This window comes from Lepus europaeus, chromosome 19 (genome assembly GCF_033115175.1).
Source record: "Lepus europaeus isolate LE1 chromosome 19, mLepTim1.pri, whole genome shotgun sequence".
In the NCBI taxonomy this organism is placed as follows: domain Eukaryota; kingdom Metazoa; phylum Chordata; class Mammalia; order Lagomorpha; family Leporidae; genus Lepus; species Lepus europaeus.
Genome location: NC_084845.1, coordinates 55,160,036 through 55,181,475, shown reverse-complemented (window position 1 = coordinate 55,181,475; position 21,440 = coordinate 55,160,036). Strand labels below are relative to the sequence as shown.

The window sequence follows — 21,440 nt, the reverse complement described above, 5'->3', positions numbered from 1 at the left end:
GGGCACCAGTTCAAGTCTTGGCTGCTCCACTTCCAATCCAGCTCTCTGCTATGGCCTGAGGAAGCAGTGGAAGACGGGCTGTGTCCTTGGGTCTCTGCAGCTGCATGGGAGACTCAGAAAAACATCCAGCTCCTGGCTTTGGATTAGCTCAGCTCCAACCATTGTGAGCATTTGCAAAGTGATTGAAGACCTCTCTCTCTGTCTCTGTCTTTCAAATCATAATAAATAGAAAAAAATTTGAGGTGGGGGAAGGATCAATCAGTTGGTTTGGGCACTTCGGGCCTAACACACTTACTATAAAGCACCCCATCAATGGTGCCGCTCGTGACGTGGCAGACATCAACGACTGCTGCCCAGATCCATTACTTCAGGGGGTGCAGAGCCTAATTTTCTAGTCTTCTGTTTGAAAGTTTTGGCTGTGATTCTCCTATTAACAAAAATTTTCCTTCATCAACTATTTGGTTACACTGAAATGTAGTTCCTAAAGGAAAGACTGGACAAGGGGGACATTGTGACACAGCAGGTTAAGTTGCCATTTGGGATGCCCAGATCCCATACCAGGCTGCCAGTTCGAGTCTGGGCTACTCTGCTTCCAATCCAGCTTCCTGCTAACACACCTGGGAAGCAGCAGATGTTGGCTCAAGTACTTGAGTCCCCGCTAACTCCATAGTAGAAGACCAGCATGCAGTTCCTGGCTCTGGCTTTGGCCTGGTCCACCCTTGGCTGTTGAAGCCATTTGGGAAGTAAATCAATGGCTGGAAGATCTCTCTCTCTCTCTCTCTCTCTCCTTCTCTCTCTCTCATTTTGCCTTTCGAATAGATAAATAAATCTTAAAAAAAAAAAAAAGGCAGGAAGGACAAATGCTTCATTATTTCTCTTTATCAATTTACAAAATAATGAGCTGTGCTCTAGTAATCTTTAAAGATGTCCTACTAGTTTTTTGTTTGTTATTTAAAGGTTTATTTATTTGAAAGTCAGAGTTACAGCAAGAGAGAGAGACAGGAGAGAAATCTTCTATCTGCTAGTTCACTCCCCAAATGGATGCAACCACCAGGGCTGGGCCAGGCTGAAGTCAGGAGCCAGGGGCTCCATCCGGGTCTCCCATGCAGGTACAGGGGCCCAACCACTTGGGCCATCCTTTGCTGTTTTCCCAGGTGCGTTAGCAGAGAGCTGGATTGGAAATGGAGCAGCCGGGACTTGAACTGGTGTCTATATGGGACGCCAGCACTGAAGACTGCAGCTTAACCTGTTGTGCCACAGTGCTGACCCCTTGTTTTGTTTTTTAAACTCATATTTTTGTATCTTGGGCGTGTTTCAATACATTGCAGGAATTACTCTTTTTGATACTCCTGTCCTATCTATGGCCGATGGGGGTCCCTGCAGGTAGGCTCCTGAGTGCCACCGACATGGCCCCACTCATCCCAGACAGCTTCCTGGCATCCCGGAACTGCTGCCTTGAGGCTTGCCATGTATAATTCCTCACCAAGACCCTGCCTCAGCCTGTACTCTGGAGAGCTTTGTGCTCACCCTGTAGAAAATGTTATTTGAAAACTGTAATCTGGCACTCACGTGCTTCACTGCTATGGAGCTGCCACTGCTTCTTGGCATGGACAGTGGACTGAGCTAGCAAGTATCTATTTTTAAAAAAGAGAAAACTAGGGCCGGCGCCGCGGCTCAATAGGCTAATCCTCCGCCTGCAGCGCCGGCACACCGGGTTCTAGTCCCGGTCAGGGAGCCAGATTCTGTCCCGGTTGCCCCTCTTCCAGGCCAGCTCTCTGCTGTGGCCCGGGAAGGCAGTGGGCCCTGCACCCCATGGGAGACCAGGAGAAGCACCTGGCTCCTGCCAGATCAGCGCGGTGCGCCGGCCACAGCAGGCATTGGAGGGTGAACCAACGGCAAAAGGAAGATCTTTCTCTCTGTCTCTCTCTCTCTCTCACTGTCCACTCTGCCTGTCAAAAAAAAAGAGAGAGAGAAAACTAAATATGGGTTCACACTCATACTTTCTATTGAAATTTAATTTAATAAGGTTTATATCCAAGTTCCTGGATTTTTATACCTTTTTCTTAGGCTGAAAATCTTGTTTCTCAGTAATATTAACAAAATTGCATGTATGTGACTTATCTTCTTTATCCGTGTGTGTGTGCATGTGTGTGTGTTTCAAAACAACATACTAACATTTTCACTAGCAGCAAGATCACCAAACGCCATGCCAGTATTTCCTTCAGGTTCTTTCTGTCCTGACAGGTCCTCATCTCAGCTGGGGACAAATCATTTTTGTACCAGCTTAATACCATTACTCCTTCATTAGGGGTGAAGGCAGGTAAGTGCCCAGACTCAAGTCGTATCAGTTTCTAGACCATTTCCCCTTCCAATTAGCATCCTGAGACAGAAACGTAAGGTCTGCATGAAAAAGTCTTCAGGGAACAAAAGTGAACGGAGGAGCAGCCAATCGCCCCCCTGAGTGCATGGGGTCAGGCAAATGAAGGAGCAAGAGACCAGGAAAGAGATCATGGACGCAATTCTCATTAGACAGATGTGACAAGTCAGAGCTGACAGGCAGCCGCACGTGTTCTCAGCAGGAGTGACAGCGAAATGCTGCTTAGCAACGCCAAAGGCAGGCGGCAAGGACGCCGGCACCAAGAGCCGGGGGATCAGAGCTAAGTGCAGCACTCAGGCCGTCTTGCGCCGACATGCCGCCACCCAGGCAGCAGTTGTCTGTAAAGTGGCAAAACAGGGCAACTGTGCTTTCTTATTGTTTGTCTCCTACTTTGTCCTTTAATTTATTTATTTTGATTTATTTATTTATTTATTTATTTTGAAAGGGCGACAGACAGAAAGAGAACAAGTGAGAGAAAAAGAGAGCTTCCACCACTGATTCATTCTTCAAGTGCCTGCAGCAGCCGGGGCTGGGCCAGGCCAAAGCCAGGAGCCGGGAACCCAATCTAGGTCTCGCCTGTGGGTGACAGGGACCCGATTACTTGAGCCATCAGCACTGTCTCCCAGGGTCTGCATTGGCGGGAAGCTGGATTAAAAGCAGAGTGGGGAGTTGAACTACGGTACCCCAATATGGGATGTAGGCATCTGAATCGCTGAGCCAAACGCCCACCTCTGTTTCCTATATTTTTTAAAGGTGGGAAAAATAATGTCTGCATCAGTAAAATTCGGGCTCTGATTTGCACGGTTACACGACTCTGAAAGCATTTTTTAAAAATAGCTTTAAAGTTTACAGGATCTTGTGGAGATAAGCTGAGGCCAAGAAGCCACAAAATTCAAGGTTTTTTTGTTTTTTTTTTTTTTGCAAATTTGAGGTTTTAATCATTCTCAACCTTTGATATACATTAGAATCATCAACAGAACTAAAAAAAAACAAAAAAGAATGGGACAGGTACTGTGGCACAGCAAGTTAAGTTGTCATTATTCTGCTTCCAAACCAGCTTCCTGCTCATGTGCCCGGGAGGCAGGAGATGATGCCTCAAGTCCTTGCACCCCTGCCACCCACGTGGGAGACCAGGAGGGAGTGTCTGGCTTCTGGCCTTGGCCTGGCCCAGCCCTAGCTACTGCAGGCGTTTGGGGAGTGAAGCAGCAGATGGAAGATGGATTTCTCTCTCTTTATAACCTTTTGTTTAATGAACATAAATTTCATGAGTACATCTATAGGAAAACAGTGATTCCTCCTACCATACCCATCCTCCCCCTGCACCAGATTTCTCTTTCTGTCTCTGTCACTCTGTTTTTCAACTTAATGGAAATAAACAAAGAAAACAACATTTAAAAAGATGCCAGGCTGTCATACAGGCATACTACCTCAGAATCTCTAAGAGTAGGCTGAGTGTTAATATTTTAGAAAAGATACCTGAGACTTTCATCTGTGCCCTAAAGTTGAAAACCATGGAACATAACAACACGACATAAAAATGTAAAGCAGTTCCCCAAGTTGCCTGTGCACGCCAGTCACCTTGGCAGCACGTTCAGCACGCGGGTTCCCAGGACCCAGGGAAGTCTCAGCTTCCGCTGGCCAAGTGTGGACTCAGGAACTTGCATGTTTAACCAGCATCCCAGCAGGTGTCACCAAATCACACTCGGAGCAACATTTCTGAACACTGTTTTGGAAGGAATGTAAAGAAACCAAAATAGGCAAGCACCGCCAGGCTGCTTCCAGAGCGTGGCGGCCACTGACCTGCGTGATGTTGGTGAATATCTGTTCGGACATCCTCTCGCACAGAACAGCCACCAGCTGCAGGACCAGCAGCCTCCGCTCCTGGCCTTCCACAAGGAGAGTCCGGTGTCGCTCTAATTCCAAGAGGCTCTGGCCGCAGAAGGTCCTGGCTTTGAACTCTGCTTCACTTTCCACTGCCACGTGGGTCAGCTCCTACAAGCACAAGAGAGAAGAAAAAGTGCAGAAACCCCAGTGAGACCGAGGGCTTCACCAACATAGCCGGTAAACTGAAATAACATATTTAAACAAGCAATCTATGTGACAGCATCATTTAAAACTGCCAAACGTTGGAGACAACCTAAAATGTCTAGCAATAAGAGAGCAAATAAATTGTGCAAGACTTATTCTATCACAACAGTTAAAACAAACAAACTAGCTCCGTATGGCTATCTGCAGAGATAGATATCTCAAAGTGTTAAGTGAAAAAAGTAAGATGTGGGATACCATGTACAATACTATGTCTATGAAATCTTAACATATTGTTAATAAAACACACACACACACGCAAAGAACCAGCTCAGCGGACTACTTCTCTTAGCAGTATTTTACCATCTCTACTGCCTCCCTTGCCGTGTAACACCTCTGGCTCCTGTTACAGACCAGCAGACAACTCCAGCACCACAGCTCTCTCCTGATACGACATTCAGAACTGAGCTACTAAGAGACGATTTCTTATTGTGGGTCCTGCTGGCTTTTCACCTATGCATCGATGCTGAAAACTTCCTTGGGAAGACAAAACCTTAAGTTCTCAACCAATTCATGCTTTACCCAAGTGACAGCCAGCCTGGAGCACGGGTGCTCAGCTGTGTCTGAGCAATTGTGCTACCCAGGGGCGCTGCACAATGTCTAGGGACATCTTCGGCTGTCACAATTGGGGTGATGCATGCATTAGTGGGCAGAGGTCAAGGATGCTGCCAAATGCTACAGCAAACTGGACAGCCATTTGGCTCAAGATGTCGATAGCACCAGGGCCAATGCTGTGGTGCAGTGGGTTAAAGCCCCAGCCTGCAGCGCTGGCTTCCCATATGGGCACCAGTTCAAGATCCAGCTGCTCCTCTTCCAATCCAGCTCTCTGCTATGGCCTGGGAAGGCAGCGGAAGATGGCCCAAGTCCTTGGGCCCCTGCACCCACGTGGGAGAACCAGAAGAAGCTCCTGGCTCCTGGCTTTGGATCAGCTCAGCTCTGGCTGTTGCAGTCATTTGGGGAGTGAACCAGCTGAATGGAAGACCTCTCGCTTTCTCTCTCCTGCTCTACCTCTCTCTGTAACTCTTTCAAAAAAAAAAAAAAAAATGCCACTAGCACCAAAGCAGAGACCCTGGTTTAGAGCAAAGCACTTTGATTTATTTGTTTTTTAAACAACTTTTTTTTTTTAAGATTTATTATTTATTTGAAAGGCAGAGTTACACACAGAGAGAAGGAGAGGGAGAGGGAGATAGAGAAGTCTTCCATCTGCTGGTTCACTCCCCAACTGGCCTCAGAGGACAGAGCTGTGCTGATCCAAAGCCAGGAGCCAGGAGCTTCTTCAGGTCTCCCATGTGGGTGCAGGGGCCCAAGCACTTGGGCCATCTTCTACTGCTTTCCCAGGCCATAGCAGAGAGCTGGATCAGAAGTGGAGCAGCCAGGACTCCAACCAGCACCCACATGGGATGCCGGCACTGCAGGCTGTGGCTTTACCTGCTACACCACAGCGCTGGCCCCTAAACAAAATTTTTTAAGGTATACAACTAAATGCACATTTCTTTGGAATGCTGTTTGGAATGGGAGGCTCGGCATGGGAATGGATGTGACCACAGGAGGCAAGAAAGCATCAAAAACGCGTCCCATGACTTTAAGACACAGGGATGTTAGCCTTGGTTTCCTCCTTACGTGCCACACCCCCACACCAACCTTGAACTCTGCAGCTGATTCTCTCAGATATTTTACCAAGGGGGAAAGAAGAAGGCAGAGCTATCGGGTTGGGCTGATGATATCAGGCACTGATGACCTTACAGGTACGAGTGGTCTCGGGCTGATGATATCGGGCACTGATGACCTTACAGGTACGAGTGGTCTCGGGCTGATGATATCGGGCACTGATGACCTTACAGGTACGAGCTGCTACCAGAGATGACAGCAAAAGGAAGCCCGGCCACTGGCCTTAAGAAACAGGGAAAAGCTTTCAGGTAGCTACAAAGTGAAGCGAGGGAGACAAAACTGCTAAATCCCCCTTCCAAATACCTGACAGAACAACAGGCAGAAAGGATAAGGGATTACTCTATAGCTGTAAAACCTGCTATTAACTTCAAACGAGTTCTTAGTGTCAACACTGAACAAAGATTAACCCTTTCGCACATCAATAATTCTGCTTTGTTCATCTCTAAAATGCCAGTGCTGATTACCTGGGAAAGGAGTCAGAGCACAGCATTCTACTGAAGCCTCTTCTTTTTACCAAGCCAAAGGTAAAAAAAGAAATTGCCTTTATGCCTCTGATCATTTTCCCTAAACCAGGACCTGAATTTCAGGAGCCTGAATTCTGAATCCCTGGAAAGCCCAGGGTCTGGCAGGAACCACCCCGCAGCAAAGCTGCCCACGGACTCTGTGCAGTTCTCACCTTCAGACAGAAGATGAAGAAGTCTCCCGCCAATCCACTCTCCTGGCAGTGGGACAGCAGGTCCCCGAGATGCTCCACCTGGCTCTGCTCGGAGGACACCTTCTGGAACAGGGCTTCATCATCATCTTCCTCACTGCAAAGCAGGGTGAGAGTCATCTTGGCAACGGCACCACAGATCATATTTTTCTTTAAACCTCATAATAATCTTCAAAAGGAACAAGCTACTTCACGTTCCAGTTAATCATTAGAAAGATCTCAAAAAATGTGTGTAACTTATTTCCTATTCCTCCAAGCTAGAAAAAAGTCAAATATTTATTCTCGGAATCTGGGCTGCTACATCCTGTATGGTCATTTGCTCAAATAGGAAAAGATTCATGAAGGAAGTGGCTTCACATGTTAAAGAATCACTCTTAAAGGATTCCTATTGTATCTTTTTATTTAAAAGATTTATTTTATTTATTTAAAAGACAGAGTTACAGAGAGATGTAGAGCCAGAGAGACAGAGAGAGATCTTCCATCCGCTGGTTCACTCCCCAAATGACTGCAATGGCCAGAGCTGAGCTGATCCGGAGCCAGGAGCCAGGAGCTTCTGGGTCTCCCATGAGGGTGCAGGGGCCCAAGGACTTGGGCTGTCTTCTACTGCTTTCCCAGGCCACAGCAGGGAACTGGATCAGAAGTGGAGCAGCCAGGACTCACACCAGCGCCCATATGGGCTGCCAGCACTGCAGGCAGCACCTTTACCTGCTACGCCACAGCGCCAGCCCCGCTGTTGTATCTTAAACAATTTTTTTTCATTTTTAAAAAATTTTTGTTTATTTTCAAGCCAGGGAAAGATGGAGACAGAGATCTCCCCTTCTGCTGGATCACTCCTCTCCCAGAGGCCTGCAACAACAGGAGCCAGGCTAGGCTGAAGCTCAATCTGGGTCTCCCTAGTGGGCCGGAGGGACCCAAGTACTTCAGTCATCACCTGCTGCCTTCGGGTGCATATTAGTGGGGAGCTGGAAGCAGAAGCAAAGCCAGGACTCAAGCCCAGGCCCCCCAATATGGGACGGGGGGTCTCAACCACTGTACCAGATGCTGGCTGGTACAATGATTTCTTAAGTTGCAAAAGCAAAGAGGAATTAAAGTATAATTTGTAGACAGTGGAGAAAGAAAAGGCTGCAAGGTGAGGCCAGATCATAGAAGGCCCGCAACATTGTTTAAAAAGTTTTTATTTACTTATTTTCACTTTATTTGAAAGGTACAAAGACAGAGAGAGACAGAGAGAGAGATCTTCCAACCTCTGGTTCACTCCCCAAATGCCTGCAACAGCCAGGGCTGGGCCAAGCTGAAGCCAGGAGCTAGGAACTCCTTATAGGTCTCGCACGTGGGTGGCAGGGATCCAAGTACGTGAGCCACCATTTGCTGCCTCCCAAAGTGTACATTAGCAGGAAGCTGGATAGGAAGTGGAGGTGGAACTCAACCCCAGGCACTGTGATGTGGGGATGTGGGTCTTAGGTGCTGTGCCAAATGCTCACCCCAAGAATCATCAACGCTCACACATGTGCACTAAGTACACGAGAGCCTCGAGAACATTTCAATGCATTACAATTCCTAAGGAAAATCTCTATACTGCCCCTAAATTAGTCCCAAATAAAAACTGTTTTAAATGAATATTTAAAAAATTAAAACTTTTTGTCTATACACATAGTTACAACTACAACTTACTAATACTCAATAATTTAAAGTAAATTAGTAGCTTGAGCTTGCACTGATAATTCTGTGTATAATCTATGCATTTTTCTATTTTCTTCAAGCCCATCATATTGAGAGAGTATTCTAAAACTTTACCAAGGTTACCAGGAATAGAAAATTGAGCTGAAATACCTCAATAAACAGCAGCATTTTGAATATGATATGAAATCTACACAGGGTGGCTGCCACCAGTTAAGTACTACATGGATTCTGATGAACAGAAACTTACATTGTGAGATAATAACATCCTGCACAGATCACCCAGAAAGTGGAGAGAAGTTAAAACACACACACATGTAAGATGTTGGAGAAATAAGTGCACAATCTACTAATATGTACCAAGCATTTCTAATCAATCCCCATGAGAAACAAAGCTCCCTCATCCAACTACCACAAAAGCCTGTCATTAGGGTGGGTGTGTGGCCCGGCAGCGTAAGCTGCGTGCCATCCTGGAGCGCAGGCTCTTGTCCTGGCTGCACTGCCGGCGACCTGACTTGCTGCTAACGCACACCCTGGCAGACAGCAGCTGAGGGCTCGAGGCTGTCAGTTACCCACCTCCCACGTAGGAGACCTGGATGGGGTTCCAGGCTCCTGGCTTCAGCCTGGCCCAGCCCTAGCTGTTGCAGGCATTTGGGGAATGAACCATAAGATGGAAGATCTTTGTCTCTCCTTCTCCCTCTTGTTACTCTATCAAATAAAACATCTTTAAAACAAAAAGTAAAAAGACAGCCGTGGGACAATGTCCCTTAGGAATACGTATGCTGGTGAACACACACACAGATTACTGTGAGAGTCAGAGAGAGGGTGGGATTACTGTGCTGCTGGCGGTGAACACGTGCCACCCTTTGCTGTGACGCACCGGCAGCAGCTCAGTGAAGGGAGCGAGTCTGTTGTCACACAGAACTGCGAGGCCCCGGTCAACTGCGCCGACTATTAGCTTGATCTTGGAAGGGGGAGAGAAAAACTTGGAGGATGATTTAAGGCTCACATTTCCTTTAGAGACTATAAATAGCACACACTTCAGGCCCTTGAGTCGCTAGTTTCTTTTCTCTCAGCGCCCCTTAGTGGCTGAGAAAGGCCTTTTAGGTAGAACAAAATCTGGACTCACCTAGGGGGCTCCTTGACGGTAATCTCAATGCCACCTTGCGCGGCAGCTCTGAACCGACACAGAGAGTGGAGCGAGGGTGCAGCGCTGTCCAGGCCTGCCAAGCCTTTCAGACTGGCAACCGCCTTCTTCCTCTCCAGCTTCCCCAGAATCCATAATAAGATCTCTTGGCAAAGTGACCTGGCAGGAAAAGCAGCTATGAATGAGCTTGTCATGTTACTCTGTGCATGGAACAAACCAGCATGAACAAAGAAAGAAAGGCTGTCAGGTCCCGCTGCGTCCTAAACGCTGGCACCATCACCTAGTGCTGCTGGGACGCGGGAGTGGGACGCACACTTCCTGTGAATTTCAGAACGCGAATACCCTAACATTCAGGAACCACTTGGCTCTAGAAGCAACCCTGATATGCCACATGAGCCCTATGTGGTTTTTTTTTTTTTTTAAAGTAATTCCAAATGTACCACTGCCTTTGGATCAGTTACTGTATAAGAAAGCTGATACTCAAGGGAACCATCTACCACCAGCAGGACTAAGAAACAGCACAGCAACAAGATACTTCTAATTCCTCATCCCCTTGTATCTCAGCAGAGAATCGGTGTCTGTATCCGTCCTGCTGGTATCTGATGAGGATCTCACGGTGCTGGCAGGACCCAGGGTTTAAAACAGGAGTCACTGCACGGACAGCCCCCGCTACATACACTCTCTTATCTGTCACTGTCACCGCAGCTGCAACGACGCACGGAGAAGCCAAAGGCTCTGCAAGGGAAGCCTTGAATACTGCGCCAATCCGGGCGTCCTCCTCACCATGCGCCATGGTGACAAGGACGCCCCCGCTTACTGTGCTTGCTGCTTGCCAGGGCAGAGCTGAACACTGGAATGCATGTCTAGTGCATGGTCTAGTGACAAAGGTACTATTTCCACATCACACATCAGGTGACACGGGACTACTTCCAAACATCAAAACTCAGAGTTCTGTACGGATTTACCAGGTGGAAGAAACAACAAAAATGACTAGGAAAATCCAGCTGGTGCAAAGTGAGTCCTACTGAAATTCTAACACAAAAGAGCATCTTATGGATGCCTAAGAAATCCCATCTATGTAAACAACCCTCTGCCTCACTACCACCAAAGCCCAGGCTAACTTACAAAGTGCCACCCTCACATCTGGGTCTCTGCAACGCATTTTCTTATCCCATGAGGCCCTAGGACCCACCCTGCTTCCTCCTTCCTAGACATGTATCCGCAGTGCTTCTCTCTGATCAAACAGGGGCCAGGTTTACCCAGGGACGCAGAGACCGCATCAGCAGAAGTCTCTCTTTTCTACATGAGCAGAGCAAGAGGGGCCCGATGTCTTCCTGACATTGGAAGGAAATAACAGTAGCACCATAAACAAGGAAGAGGCTACTTCTAGCAGGTTCTCTTCATCGCTCACCTTATGTGAGACACACTCTGCTTTGTAAAACAGTAGAGAGAAAAGAGCACTCCCAGGACCGGAAGCAGGGCATCCAGCAGCACGGTCAGAGGTTCATTCCTGACCACGTACACCTAGGAGAGAGGACACAGTGAGAAAGGCCTGCACTGCAAGGCCCGACAACGGGAACCAAACACCAGACACCTGGCAGGGCTCAGCGTCGTCCTCAGCCAGCTATCTCACCCTAAGGCACACAACTTTAGCTCTGAGGTTGTGCTCAGGTGTGGCCATGAAACCATCTGAGACTGGTAGATGGGCTGGAACCCAGAGACAAAGACCACAGCACCCTTGCAAGTGTACAACCAAAAGAACCGCCAATTAGATGAGCAAAGAAACCCATTTTCTGATCTCCTTCTTTGCTACTTTTGTCTACCACTGAATCTCCTAATCTGTTTATTATTCAGCTTTACACTAACTGTCCCATGGCTAAAGGCCCTGTGATAGGAACTAACAATTAGCATCAAAGAGAAAAATTTAAAACTAGATTTGAAAATGAAATAAAACTCCCAACATAGCTTATTCTAGATTTATCACTCTTTTTTCCTTATTCAAAAAATATTTTTACATTTATTTATTGATCCATTAGAAAGCTAGAGATACAGAGAGAGAGAGAGGGACATCTCTCATCCACTGGTTCATCCCCCAGATGGCCGCAATGGCTGAGGCTGGGCCAAGCTGAAGCCAGGGGCCAGGAACTTTTTTTTATTTATTTATTTGACAAGTAGAGTTACAGACAGTGAGAGAGAGAGACAGAGAGAAAGGTCTTCCTTCCGTTGGTTCACCCCCCAAATGGCTGCAATGGCCGGAGCTGCGCCAATCCGAAGCCAGGAACCAGGTGCTTCTTCCTGGTCTCCCATGTGGGTGCAGGGGCCCAAGCACTTGGGCCATCCTCCATTGCCCTCCTGGGCCACAGCAGAGAGCTGGACTGGAAGAGGAGCAACCAGGACTAGAGCCCAGCACCCATATGGGATGCCGGTGCTGCAGGCGGAGGATTAACCTAGTGCATCACCATGCTGGCCCCATTGGGCCAGGAACTTCTTCCAGGTCTCCTATACGGGTGGCAGGGTCCCAGGGACTTGAGCCATCCTCCACTACTTTTCCCAAGCCATTAGCAGGGAGCTGGATCAGAAGTAGAGCAGCCAGGACTCAAACCAGCACTCATAAGGAATGGCAGTGTCATAGCTGGCAGCCTTACCTGCTACACTATAACGCCAACCCCTAAAATTTTTAAATTTATGTATTCGATTTATTTGAAAGGCAGAAAGAGATAGATAGGGATCTCCCAAACACCGCCTTACTCTCAAAATGCCCTCACCAACCAGAGCTGAGCAGCCAAAGCCAGGAACTCAATCTAAGTCTCCCATGTGGATGGCAGGGATCCAAGAACCTTAGCCATCATGTGCTGCTCCCCAGGGTGTGCATTAGCAGGAAGCTGGAATTGGAAGCAGAGCCAGGACCAGAATCCAGGCCCTCCAATATGGGATACAGGCGTCCTAAGCAGTGTCTTAACTGCTGTGCCAAATGCCTGTCCCCAGAATCACCACTCTTAGGACCACCACACAGGCATGCCCTCTTTGCTCCAATTCAATACATTTTCAAAGACATTACAATACACACCTAGATCTACACTGGCTTTACATGGTTAAACAGGTGAGCATGCTGACTTGGATGAACAAAGATTGTGTTACATATTTTAGCTGAACCTTGCAATAAGGCTAGCACAAAGGTACTCAGTAAACTTTTACTGAACACTCACTGGGCTCAGACCAATGTCCTAGGCACTGAAATATAAAAATGAATTAGAGACGTTATCCCTCAGATTACCTCTGATGTAACACAAAGAATAAAACAAGCAAACCAATTACAGGAATAATTCAGGGAGGATAATTTAAAGTATTTAAAGAAGTGCAAAATGTTATTTAAAAATCCAAACACAATAGGATTTCAAAGTGTGATTCTGCTATGATAAATCAATTAAAGTTTGATAGCACAATGACAATGATAATAAAAGAAAAAAAAAAGAGGAACTGGAACAATTACATTTTTAGAATCAGTTGCATGAACTACACTAGAATTTTTTTTAACCTTCCAGGTATGGTACCACACCTAAGAGTCGGCTCATTAAAACTGTAACAATCTGACGTGGTATGAGCAGCCCTACTGTAAAGAAGAAAGGAGGGAGGCTGCAAGAGGCCCTTATCTACAGAAGCAGCAGCGAGGCTGGAGTCAGTGCTGCTTAAGGGAAGCTACGGGTCAGCGAGGTGCCCCTCCAGCCTGGGAAATTTTCTGTGCTTTTCCCGCAAGCCCTGTCTCTTTAAATCAACCCTACGTTTTCCCCCTCCTTAAGCCTCCCGACTCCTCTGTGGAGCCTGATAACCAAGCAGGCAGCTTCCTGTGCATGATCTAATCTCCATAAGCCCAGCCTAATGAAGTGCCTTCCCCGGCAGCCTTCGGAGGTAGCGTGCAGCCTCGCAGCCTCGTTATGATACGGCCAATTACAGGAGGTGGGAGAGATGCCCCCAGATAGCGAGTGGCCTATTGTTCTGCTCGGGACCCTGTGTTCTCAGAGGTAATCCCTGTGGAGCCATCCTGTCTTACCAGCATCTTCTGTATGAGTACAAACAAAAAAAAAAAACAATCAACAAAAGCCAGATGGAATTAAATCTCCATTATTTACTGGCTTGGCAGAGCCAAAGAGCCTCAAACTTTGAGATGAACTGAATTAAGCAGATTTCTCAGGGTATATACTGCTGTGGATACATTCTGCCATTTTGATTCTCCTTTTTTCCCACACGTTTCTGCGTTTTTTTAAAACAAGGAAAAATACTATTTGTGTCTTTAGAAAGAAACGTACAGTTATCTGTACATACATATGATTTAGTTTTAGGTAAAGGCTCGCCAGATGGTCACTGAGCGCCAGTTACATACAGTGGTGGGGAACAAGGTGTCTGCTTCGCAGGAGCCTACAATTCAGTGGGAAACAACCACATATGACAGGGTCGTTCCAAGTTCTCTGAAGAACAGTAAGGCTGAAGTGGCAACAATGAAGGGAAGAATATGGAGGAGGAAAAAGAGAAAAATTAAGAATTAACCCCATCAGTCCAGCACTGTGGCACAGCAGGTTAAAGTCCGGGCCTGCAGCAACAGAATCCTATATGGGCACTGGTTCAAGTCCCGGTTGCTCCACTTCCGATCCAGCTCCCTGCTAATGTGCCTGAGAAAGCAGCAGAGGATGGCCCAAGTCCTTGGGCCCCTGCACCCATAGAGACCCAGAGGAAGCTCCTGGCTCCTGGCTTTGGATGGGCTCAGCTCCAGCTGTTGTGGCAATTTGAAGAGTAAACCAGCAAATAGAAGACCTCTCTCTTTACCTCTCTCTGTAACACTTTCAAAATAAATAGAATAAATCTTAAAAAAAAAAAATAATAATCCCATCAACTCCTTAAGTTCACAAACAGGAACACAGAAGTGGTATTTTTCTTAAATGGAAAGATTTAGAGATAAGGTCTCCTTTTGGCTCAGTCTGATACATTAATTTAAAAAAAAAAAGATTTATTTATTTATTTGAAAGGGAGAGTTAGAGAGATAAGGAGGGACAGAAACAGCTCTTCCATCCGCTGGTTCACTCCCTAAATGACCACAACAGTCCGAGCTGGACCGATACGAAGCCAGGAGCCAACAGCTTCTTCTAGGTCTCCCATGTTAGTGCAGGGGTCCAAGCACTTGGGCCAACCTCTGCTGCTTTCCCAGGCACATTAGCAAGGAGCTGGATTTGAAGTGGAGCAGCCGGGACTCAAACTGGCTCCTATATGGGATGCTGGTGCTGTAGATGGCGGCTTTACCTGCTATGACATGGCTCTGGCCCCTGACACATGAATTTTTCTGCTGTCCCTCAAGGAAATTCAAGGGTCTCTTGCTTGACACAGACACAACTGTCACCTCCCTTCCAACACCAGCACTCCATTCTTCCTTGCACTGAGCCCAAATCTGCTTCCTTGAAGGGGATCTGATTTTCAAGGTTTGACTGCTCATCTATACATAATCAAAATCCAGTATTTTTTATTTGCCTCAGAGGCTGCTATGCACGCTCCCGAGCAGACTGTATTCTGTAGATGAAAGACAAGCAACAGCACCCACTACACCAGCTGGTGACAGTACTGACTGAGGAAGCAGTACCCACACACTAGGTGAGCCCTCCTGCCCCAACACCGAGCTCTGACATCTGGGTACTGCAGAACCCCCTTGAACAGTACTCTTTCTGTATTTACTCATTTACTCTCATTTTATATGAAAAACAGACAGATATCTTCCATCTGTTGGATCATTCCCCAAATGCCCTCAATGGCTGAGGTAGGGCTACACAGAAGCCAGGACCCAGGATCTCCACCCAAGTCTCCCATGTGAGTGGTAGAGACCAAAGTACTTAAGCCATCATCATGCAATCGCTTTTTAATTGGGGACCTTCCCTGCTTACCTGGAGGTGGAATTAGATCAACCCAAATGCTTCATGTATTATTTCTACCCATGGTAAAAAGCCTTCCTGAGTAAGAAATGTATCATGGGAAGTTTCCTATTTTAAGGATTTGTTTACTTGTTTATTTATTTACTTATTTGCATAGTTACAGAGAGAAGGAGAGACAGAAAGGTCTTCCATCTGCTGGGTCACTCCCCAAATGGCCAAAACAGCCAGAGCTGGACCAATCCGTAGCCAAGAGCTTCTTCCGGGTCTCCTACATGGGTGCAGTGGTCCAAGCACTTGGACTATCTTCCACTGCTTTCCTAGGCCGTCAGCAGTAAACTGGATCAGAAGTGGAGCACTGGGACTCAAACCAGTGCCCATATGGGATATTGGTGTTGCACGCAGATGCTTAACCTACTATGCCACAGCGCTGGCCCCAGAAGTTACTGTTCTAAACAGCGTAACTGTTGGCTATGCCTCACACAGGGCGCTCTGTAAATTCTCCCGCTACCCAGCTGCGTGACTTCACAGGAATCAGTGGACTCGTCGGGGTCTCAGTTCCCTCACCTCCGTGATGAGGCTGGACCGCTCACTAGTCCAATCAATCACTCTGACTTGACTGTAGGTTGCTCATTTTCTTCATGCCCTCTCAGTAGCTCAGTTATTAAGTGGTGAGACTACTTGAAAAAAGAGGAGTGGGCGGGAGGGCGGATAAGATGGGAAGAATCACTCTGTTCCTAAAGTTGTATTTATGAAATGCATGCAGGTTGTATTCCTTAAATAAAAGGTTTCTCTGGGGAAAGAAAAAGTGCCCTCAAAAAAAAAAAAAAAAAAGACAAAAAATTGAGACAACTGAACCTTCACCTTGATTAGGAGGTAACAAACGTCTACTCTTCCTCACGTGCTCTCTCTTCCCACCAGGTAAAAGGCATTTGTGCAACTGGGGATTACCAAGCAAAGCGCCAAGAGATGGAAAAGCTGAGGCAGGAATGGGAGAGCCAGACACAGAGGTGCCACTTCCACTGTGTGGTGTGAAAAAGCCTCCCTAAGGGTAATTGGACGGCTGCTTTCTAACTGGACTTCTGCACCTTTCGACGCTCTTCCCTGCACGTAGGAAAACCTGAGCGGCAAAACAAGAGGCCAGTGACGATCTGTGAAAACCACGCCGGCTCTGGGCAGATTAGACAGGGACACGGGCTGGGACCAAGGGCCCCAGCGGCAGTCTGGGGATTTCCTCGTTCCCCTCTGGGAATCTCTGCTTTCCACGCTCACTGCACCTTGGCTTTCCTTCAGAGATCCAGCCTCGAGACGAGGCGTCTGCGGTTAAGCCCGACAACCCTTCATTTACGTTTAGAGGGCTACCCTACCACAAGTGGCGGATTCACGTTTCTAGATATTCTCAACTCTGGGTCACATGCTACGGTAACCCTTTGTCTACCACACTAGGATGCCGCTGGGTCTTAACCACTTCCACATCTGCAAACATGGCCAAGTATCTGGCATTCAGCACGTGCTTGGAAAATGTCTTTGTGACTAACTGAAGCAAACAGATAAGTGAGGGGCTGGTGTTGTGATGCCGGCAGCCCACATCAGAATGTGGGTTCTCTGCTTCTAAGCCAGCTCCTTGCTAACAGCCCTGGGAAGGTAGCATGACGTGGCCCATCTACCTGGGACCCTCTCATCCACTTGGAAGACCTGGATGGAGTTCCAGAATCTTGGCTTAGGCCTGAACCAGCTCTGATCATTGTAGCCATTGAGGAGTGAACCAGCGGATAGAAGGTATCTCTGTCCCTCTCTGTCACTCTGCCTGTCAAATAAATAAATCTATTATTAAAAATGAATGAACAAAGTAGACTGCTGTTCATTTTCTCTATTCCCGCGGAAAGTCACAATCCCTCATTTCCTTTTTTGCCATGGTTGTTAACGCTGAAGTTAGAGACTATTCGGTCAGTGCCAACTGAATAGGACCCGTGGACTGCAGCCATGGCAGGGACAGCAGAGTGAACAAAGGAACGCTGGACTCCACACTGGCTCACTCAGCATCTGTCACCAACAGCTGGAGGATGGGGTGGCTCTGGAAGGGTTAACCGGAGATTTAACCTTCCAATGAAAGAAAAGAGAGGAATCGCAATGGTCCTAAGTATGAGGAATAAACGTGGGGCGGGAGGGGGCTGGCGCTGTGGTGTAGCGGGTCATCCAGGTCAGGTCCTGGCTGCTCCATTTCCAATCCAGCTCTCTGCTAATGGCCTGGAAAAGCAGCGGAAGATCCCCCAAGTGCTTGGGCCCTGGCACCCATGTGGGAGACCTGGAAGAAGCTCTTAGCTCCTGGCTTCAGATCAGCCCAGTTCCAACCATTAAAGCCATCTGGGGAATGAATCAGTGCATGGAAGGACTCTCTCTGTCTCTCTCTGTAACACCTTCAAATAAATAAAATAAATCTTTAAAAAAAAAAAAAAAAGAGGTAAACATGGTTTCTGCTTCACAGCAAATAAAACAGAAAGGAGTCCTCACGCACACCACCTCTCATGTCATAGACTCCAGTGCTTTGCTAAGTGTGTCCCTTGGAGATCCCCATGGAGGGGGCAGGGGAGCACCAGGAAGTCAGGAAGCAGGTAACGGGGCTGTGGGTTTTGTCTCTGGCACCACTGTGATTACCCAAAAGCACACACTGAGAGAGTGAACACAGATACAGCATTTAGATCAATTTCAGTCTCAGTTTTCTCATGTATAATGTAAGCATTAAGCGTTTGGTATAAGGACCAAGTAAGATAATCCATGCTAAAACATTCTGTACACTATAAGCTCTGAAAATGCTGAATTTATTTCTAAGTACTTTATTAGTTTTGATGCTACTGTGGGTGGCATTGTCTTCTTCCTTGTCTTTCACAGGAAGTGCACGTGTAGAAACACAAGCACGGCCGGCGCCGCGGTTCAATAGGCTAATCCTCCGCCTTGCGGTGCCGGCACACTGGGTTCTAGTCCCGGTCGGGGCACCGGATTCTGTCCCGGTTGCCCCTCTTCCAGGCCAGCTCTCTGCTGTGGCCTGGGAGTGCAATGGAGGATGGCCCAAGTGCTTGGGCCCTGCACCCCATGGGAGACCAGGAGAAGCACCTGGCTCCTGCCATCGGATCCATTGGAGGGTGAACCAATGGCAAAAGGAAGACCTTTCTCTCTGTCTCTCTCTCTCTGTCCACTCTGCCTGTCAAAAAAAAAAAAAAGAAAGAAAAGGAAAAAAAAGAAACACAAGCACGAGGAGCCTATCAGAACCCAGCAGACTGAATCCTCGCGCTGGAGGTCCCCACGGGCTGGCACTTGATCACCCCGACTAAAGCCGACAGTCGAGCACCGCCTTCTCAGGCATGCCAACAAGCCCTGCCAGCAGTGCTCCAGGACTCCTCGTGCACTCGCTGGGTGTATTTAAGGCTTGTGAGAACAAAAAGAACAAGGCAAGTTACCTAATATAGCAAGTATTTTGGACTGTGTATGCTTTCAGAACATATTGCACAAAATGAGTCTTTTTTTAAAAAAGTTTCCTTGAGCCAAAAGGCAACTGACAGTTTTGTGGGCACTTCTGTGCTACAGGTGCTACAACCTGACCAGACGCTCCTGCCTGGTCTCACACTGACAACAGCCGTGGAGCCAGGTTCCGAACCAGGTCTGCATGGCTCACAGGTGCAGCACTCCCCAGCACTCTGCACCAGAGCCCTGGCCGGGGAGCAGTCGGAAACCCAAAACCTGCAGCCCCTGCTGCTTTGAAGGATATTTCCTTTGACTGTAACTCAAGGTCACGGTTCAGGTATAGATGGAAATTTCCAGAAAGAATGATTTCCTTAGGGAGGGCCAAAGGTAAAAGGGAGACTTCTCACTATAAAGCCTTTTGCATTAAGTTTGTCACAGATGCAAATATGAGAGTGAGAGAGAGAGAGAGAGAGAGAGAAGGAAGGACTGGTTCCTGGTCAACTCTGTCACTCAGCTGTTCAGATTTTATTTCCTTTATTATAAAATGAGTGAACAATAACAGAAACCGTGACCCTCGGGTGATCCTGACCTGTCTATGTAGGTTCATGAACTGTAACAAATGCACCACCCACAGCACAGGGGCTGTTTACAGGCAGGGGGTAACCTACAACTGCTCTTAAAAGTACAGTTGCCCTCTCTATCAACAGGTTCTACATGCACAGATTCAACCAACCAAGTACCAAAAGTATTTTTTTTTTAAAGATTTACTTATTTATTTCAAAGGCAAAGTGAGAGAGAGAGAGAGAGAGAGAGATCTTCTATCTGCTGGTTCATTCTCCAAATGGCTGCAATAGCCAGGGTTGCACCAGGCCAAAGCCAGGAGCCAGGAACTCTGTTGGGTCTCCCACGTGGGTGTAGGGGCCCAAACATTTGCAACATCTTCCACTGGTTTCCCAGGTCGATTAGCAGGGAGCTGGGACTAGGTGCTCATATGCGATGCTGGTGGCACTAACCCATTGTGCCACAAGGCCAATCCTCAAAAAAAAATTTTTTTAAATGATACCTGTTGGGGGGCTGGCACTCTGGTATAGCGGGTAAAACCGCTGCTTGTGGTGCCAGCATCCCATATGGCGGCGCCAGTTCGAGTCCTGGCTGCTCCACTTCCAATCCAGCTCTCTGCCGTGGCCTGGGAAAGCAGTAGATGACCCAAGTCCTTGGGCCCCTGCACCCATGTGGGAGACCTGGAAGAAGCTCCTGGCTCCTGGCTTTGGATTGGCACAGCTCCAGCCATTGCAGCCAACTGGGGAGTGAACCAGTGAATAAAAGACATCCCCCACCCCCACCCTCTCTCTGCCTTTCCTTCTCTGTGTAACTCTGACTTTCAAGTAAATAAATAAATCTTTAAAAAACAAAATTACACCTATTGGAATGAGTATTTGGCACAATGGTTTAAGACACCACTTAGGACATTGCATCCAATAGTGGGGGGGCCTGGGTTCCAGTCCCAGCTCTGCTTTGGATCCCAGCTTCCTTCTAATGTGCACCCTGAGAGGCAACAGGTGATGTCTCAAGTAGTTGGGTCTCTGCTACCCACATAGGAATCTGAATGGAGTTCCTGGCTCCCATGCATCTGGGGAGTACAACAGTGGCTGGGAGATCTCCCTTACCCTGTTATTTTTTTCTTTCTTTCAAATAAAATAGATTTAAAAAATTAAAATTACATCCATACTGAATACATACAGATTTTTTTCCTTGTCATTATTTCCTAAACACAATGTCCTTAAAAAGTCCATTTATGGGGCCAGTGCGGTAGTATACCAGGTAGAGCCACCACCTGCAGTGCCACATCCCATATGGGCACCAGTTCCAGTCACAGCTGCTCCACTTCCCATCCAGCTCTCTGCTATGGCCTGGGAAAGCAGTAGAAGATGGCCCAAGTCCTTGGGCCCCTGCACCTGCATGGGAGTCCTGGAAGAAGCTCCTGGCTCCTGGCTTTGGATCGGCGAAGCTTCAGCTGTTGCATCCACCTGGGGAATGAACCAGCAGATGGAAAAACTCTCTCTCTCTGCCTCTCCTTCTCTCTCTCTAACTCTGCCTTTCAAATCAATAAATAAATCTTTAGAAACAAAAAGTCCATTTACATACCATTTACCTTGTATTAGGTACTGTTAAGTATTATAGAGATGATTAAAGACACACTCTTGGAGCTGGTGCTGTGGCACAGCAGGTAAAGCCACCGCCTGAAGCGCCGGCATCCCATATGGGTGCCAGTTTGAGTCCCAGCTGCTCCTCTTCCGATCCAGCTCTCTGCTATGGCCTGGGAAAGCAGTAGAGGATGGCCCAAGACTTTGGGCCCCTGTACCCACATGGGAGACCCAGAAGAAGCTGCTGGCTCCTGGCTTCCGATCA

At 47.5% G+C, this 21,440-nt stretch overlaps 1 protein-coding gene across 2 annotated transcripts in view; it reads right to left on the bottom strand.

The window, feature by feature from the left end:
* Nucleotides 1-21,440, bottom strand: part of TANGO6 (transport and golgi organization 6 homolog) — a 205,432-nt gene that overhangs the window by 151,822 nt on the left and 32,170 nt on the right. For both annotated transcript variants that reach the window (XM_062175871.1, XM_062175872.1), the window contains exons 8-11: nucleotides 11,078-11,190; nucleotides 9,649-9,825; nucleotides 6,807-6,939; nucleotides 4,178-4,369 (exon numbers count right to left, since the gene is read on the bottom strand). In XM_062175871.1, the coding sequence (XP_062031855.1) occupies nucleotides 4,178-4,369; nucleotides 6,807-6,939; nucleotides 9,649-9,825; nucleotides 11,078-11,190 (615 nt within the window). The remainder of the gene's footprint in view (nucleotides 1-4,177; nucleotides 4,370-6,806; nucleotides 6,940-9,648; nucleotides 9,826-11,077; nucleotides 11,191-21,440) is intronic.